This window comes from Saccostrea echinata, unplaced genomic scaffold, assembly GCF_033153115.1.
Source record: "Saccostrea echinata isolate AGI-Se365-2 ecotype Australia unplaced genomic scaffold, CSIRO_AGI_Sech_v1 ptg000030l, whole genome shotgun sequence".
Taxonomy (NCBI): Eukaryota; Metazoa; Mollusca; class Bivalvia; order Ostreida; family Ostreidae; genus Saccostrea; species Saccostrea echinata.
The window spans coordinates 10,337,237-10,342,487 of NW_026889779.1; the positions used below are offsets into that span (position 1 = coordinate 10,337,237).

The 5,251-nt window shown below is 32.6% G+C and overlaps 1 protein-coding gene across 1 annotated transcript; it reads right to left on the reverse strand.

Annotated features, from left to right (window-relative positions):
• Window positions 1-24: 24 nt before the first annotated feature.
• On the reverse strand, window positions 25-4,951 carry LOC133197261 (ribosome-recycling factor, mitochondrial-like). The gene is made up of 6 exons (XM_061333218.1): window positions 4,596-4,951; window positions 3,713-3,901; window positions 2,809-2,924; window positions 2,538-2,626; window positions 1,774-1,933; window positions 25-150 (listed from the first exon to the last, which is right to left on the reverse strand). Exons 1-6 carry the CDS (start codon window positions 4,768-4,770, stop codon window positions 73-75), a joined length of 807 nt encoding a protein of 268 aa, XP_061189202.1. The 5' UTR covers window positions 4,771-4,951; the 3' UTR covers window positions 25-72.
• Between the last annotated feature and the right edge of the window lie 300 nt (window positions 4,952-5,251).

A 5,251-nucleotide genomic window follows, 5' to 3' on the forward strand; every position in this document is an offset into this window, starting at 1 on the left:
TAACAAGAAAAGATTCTGCACAAATATATTCATTTCATTTAATTGTAACAATTATTGTATACAAAATCTCTGTCATGCATTTATTTCTTTACTCCTCTTGGCTGCTAGAGTAGAAATTTTATCGACGTAAAGCTTCGTTTTAGAGTCTATCTGAAAATAAGAAAATTAAAAATTCTCAAATTTGGTTTCTTCTTGTGATTTTGTTACAAGAACTGTTCTGAGTTATCTCCCCATTTGAATGATGGTCGTTTGCTATAGTCCCCCATTTCTTCATTGTTTTAAATAAGAAAGTAAAGAGAGAACAAAGCCTGCAGATACGAGGGCTGTTCGGAAATTATTGAGACATTGTGTATATTCTTCTTTCTAATGAACGTTTTTCGGTGAAAATTTGCATATACGTTTGACAAACTCTAAGAAGTAATAAAAACAAGAAATATTTTAAAAATATTTTATTTCATCTTTTCAATGGAATATTAATGTGTCAATGGTAGGGGTACCCGGCGCAGTCACGAAATCGGATATTGAAAATATGTAACACCAACGTTAAAACTCCCAGTGGACCCATAGTAAGAGCGAAAATAATTCAAATTATGTATATAATTTTTCAATTTAACTTTGACTTCATTTTGTGCAAGTTTGTTAGAATTTCGATCAGAAATACGGAGATCATTAAAAAATTTACGCGCGGTATAGCAATCTGATAACGACGACAAAACGGATTTTGACGTCAAGGCGGAGCAGCGATCATACCTAAAATTTTGTGTAGCAGTATTGAGAACTCTTTTCCAGACTAAACGACCCGCTAAACAATAACAATGCAATAAAACATGTCTAAGGGTTTATTTTTTTCATTGGTATATATCATTTTCTTACAAATAATTCAACCAGAGTAAAAATAAAAGCCCCGGACGACCATCAATTATTACGGACTAAATAACGTTGACGCGTTGCATAACTCGGTACTGCATGATGCGAAGTCAACCTGTATTTGACACTTTGTGTATATTTTACACTGGGGTAGCAACAGCGCTAGCACTGGTTTTATTTTTTTAAATTTTTTAAAGAATCAATTAAATATTATAAGACACAGTTTGATTTTGGAAATGTTATATGTAATGACAGAGAAAGTAGATTGAATGCTTCCTGGTCATTTCACAATAAGAATATATCGGCTGACCTGACGTTAAATGACGTAGCGATGCTGCTCCAGGTCAATAGACATATGCTTGTTTATAATTTCACCGGGACTTGTCTAATTATCCTATAAATTAGAAATTTTGCACAATTGTTTTATTCGTTCTTTATAAAATGTTGGCGAATTTTCATGAATTTATCTCTGTCCTTTGTGGAGTAAAAGTAATTGTCTCAATAATTTTCGAACAGCCCTCGTAATTAACAGAGATGTGTCTTTATAAATACAGTGTATATGGTTTATTAAGAGGTCAAAAATAGTTTTATGACTTTTATAAAATAATGATATTTCAATTCAAATAAAATTATATAGTATTTAATACATGTATATGAATTTTAACTCTATCCTTTTCATAAAATTCTTTCAAAAATTTATCAGTTTAATATTTAAAAATTGAATATTGTTTTAAATTTAAGCAATGTGAAACACTTATTACAGCATATTATTCCACATTTACTTTCAAGCTCAATTATGCCATGTACATTTAACAATTTTAAGAACCTTTTTAAATATCTTGGAGTATGGTTCAGAACAAATTTCCACACATTGTGAATGATTCAACATCCTGGAAATTGGCTTACCTTTTTGGAATATTCAAAAATAGTATCATCTGATTCGACGTCCTTTATAGAATCAAGCTTTTTGACATACTTGGAACGAATATGTCGTATCACATCTTTGGAGTTCTCAGCAATCTTTTTGACCCTCTCTACCATCTCTTGTCTGTATTCTCTGGTGATTCTGATAGAGAAGTTGAAAATCAGTTGACTTCTCAATATTTTAGCTAGATGCATGAAAATATGTATGCAGATACCACTTTAGCCTTTCTGAGAAACATAATTTGAACAAATATGTCTACTATTCCTAAAAAACAGATTTTGAAACATTCAAATTTGAAGATCATGTATGAATTACATGTACATATGATATGGAAATATTTGGTCCCCATATTGCAACCACTTTAGATCCTAATTTGAACTTGCATATATACATGTACACAGTACTTTTTATGGGATTTTTGGGGGGGGAGGGGGGGGGGCATTTTAATAGATTACATCTTCCCTATCTTGCCTCCCTTTAACTAGTGGTGTCTCAGTCCAAAAACCAGTAAAGAAAAATGTCAAAATATACAAAAAATTCAGAAAGACTGATGCCATACAAATGTTTTACTGACTTCTCAGCTCAGATGAGCAAACAGACAGTATATTACAGTTTTTAAACTTGCATGCAATTAAGCAAATTTAAAATCATTTGTATTAACATTCATCTTCATCATAATTGAAAATAAATGCATTTAATGTGTAAAAAAATAATGTTTAAAAATAAATACATGTTTTAAACATACTTAGGCACAGGCAGAGTTAATGTTGTTCCAGCCATCTGAGGATTTACATTCAGATTTTCTCTAAGTACATCTTCCACATTTTTAATGTACTGAAAAAAGGTAATACATGTATTTTGATTCTCCATCAGGCTTTTCAAGGCAAAAACACTTTATCATTACATAATACACATTAGCTAAAAGAATTAATTAACAAATTCTCAAACTACAAATTATAGGCATGTATAATTTCCAAACTGCTGAAAATTAAAATTGGATGAGGTTTATTTCTTACCTGTGGGGATATAGCCATATTAATAATGATCATAGGTCCCTGGATGGCAACTTGAGCTATTTGATTTAGAGGGTATCTTCCATCCGACGTCTCAATTATTAAATGTTCATATGCAGCTACAATGAAAAACAAAATTAAAATTGGCATATATCTAATTCATAGACCATGAAATGAACTTTTATAGAAGTAATGAAGAAGTGTGTCTTCATTATTCTTGATGCTCAATTATAATTTTTGGCAGTCCATAGTATGTTGTAGTGCATGTATATCCATGATTCATGAAACCAGCACTTGAACTAGTACACAGATTTTTGCACAAGTTACCAACTGCTAAGTTCAAAATGTAAGGACAGAGTGGGTAAAAGATATTGTTATGAAATATAAATGTTTCCCTTATTCAACCTTTATATACAGATAAATTAATTAGTTATTTGTCATAACCTACGTAAATATTTTGATGACTACCAAGTAAATCATTTCAAACAAATAGATGTGTAGAGAGAGGGTGAGAGAGTAATATGGGTAGGGTGAGAAAGAAAATGAGGAGAGGGAGCCCAAATAAGAATTATTGTAGGGAAAGCACAAGGACTGCCAATCAGACAATACAAGTAAAGAAGAAAAGCTGCTGGCCTTTGACCTGGAAATCAGTAAGGGACATATTGACCATTGCCATCCTGTGAATAAGGTCCATGACTATCAATCTGATAAGTCTTTCTTAAATATTGTTGGAAATAGATTTCATGTGGGTACTCAGATAATCATGTAACCTTTTAGTATTTGAACATCAATATATTACTGATTAGAAACTATTTGCAGAATGACAGAAAAACCAGTTGATAAAGACTTTGGTCTCTTAGCACATAGTCACATGCATATATTTAAACATACCTTGAATGTATCTCACCTGTTGATGGTCTTAAGGAGACATTTTGGATGAATTCCTTTTGCATGTGTTCTAGTGCTTGCTCCATTTCTTCTGTGAGTGTATCCATGTCCACCACTGCTCCTATCTCCACCTCATCATCATCATCATCAGCCAAGACCTTCTTTGACTTCTTCTGCTTTTTGGCTTTTGTGTTTGCTTTCTTCATATCTGCATAAAATCATGAAATCATAATAACAATGTAGAGATTTTGAAATATATGTGGAAGTGAAGAACTTGTCGCAAAATATTTTAGTACCTTTTCATCATTGTAATGCCAATTGTGAAACAGGTAAATTCAGAGTAATTCCATTGATTTTTTGGGGGTCTGCACAAAGCAAGAGTTTGTATACATGTACTAGTATATTAGTTTATCCCAAAGGCACTTGTTTCTGTAATAATTTTTTCAATCCATAGTATAATAATAACACAAGGTATCCAACTCCACATGGAGTACCCCTCCCCAGAATAGCACTCATTTACACTTTCAGAGGAAATGTACTGGCAAACTGTTTATTATTGTCTTCTACTACAATTTATCTACACAACCTATTCTATCTATTTTCTATCTATACAGTTGAACTTCGGTATCTCGTACACTGATATCTCGAATACCATGGATATGTCGTAGTGATTTGGAAGTCCCAATCACTTATTCCTTAAGTATTTCATCCTGGATATCTCGAACCCTCGGATATCTCAAAGTATTTTAATGGGTTCGAGATAACAAGGTTTGACTATATATCTGATCAATCTATTTTTGATCAGTTATGGTTTTTATTTCGTTGGTGGGGTGGGTTAAACATGTACACTAATGAACTTTTTTTTGGTTGAATAATGTCACGTTTACTAGGATAAAACTCACATCGTGCGCTCAGTGAGAAAGTCCGATTCTCCAGTCCCAAAGTCCCACTTGGCTGTAGAGGCGACACAGTTACTGAGCTTACAGCAGCTAAAAGCTTTGTACTGAAGGTGTTTGTTCGTGCATAAGAACTTTGCAAAACACGACAAAGACCAACCAATCGCGACATTTTTAACATCTTATTTATTTTATTGCAACCTGTGCAAAAGTCGAAGGAATTATTAAACTACAAGACTTGTCTGCTTTAGCATTGTATTAGATCAATCGAGGTCATATACAATGAATACTAAATCAATATAGTCTTCTACTCCTCCTCACACTTGCTCGCAGTGTCATTGAAACTTGTATTCGATGTTGAACGAAAGATTTAATGAATAGCATTGAATACCTTCCTTCTAAACGCTTATATGATGAAGATTGGATCGAGTGTTATCTAGGGACTATATTTACCATTCCACCAAACTAAAAATCTTTATTTTACGAAATATCAAATGGAAAAAAATAATAAGTGTTTTTGTGCAAATGAGATGATAATAATAAGTGCAAAAGAAATTATTATTATTCCCGCTTCTTTACACAATCATGGTATTTGAACACAGTACTCAGCCTAGTTTTACCAATAGCTTGCTGCAAAGTGAAAGTAGGGCAGGCGGGTATTG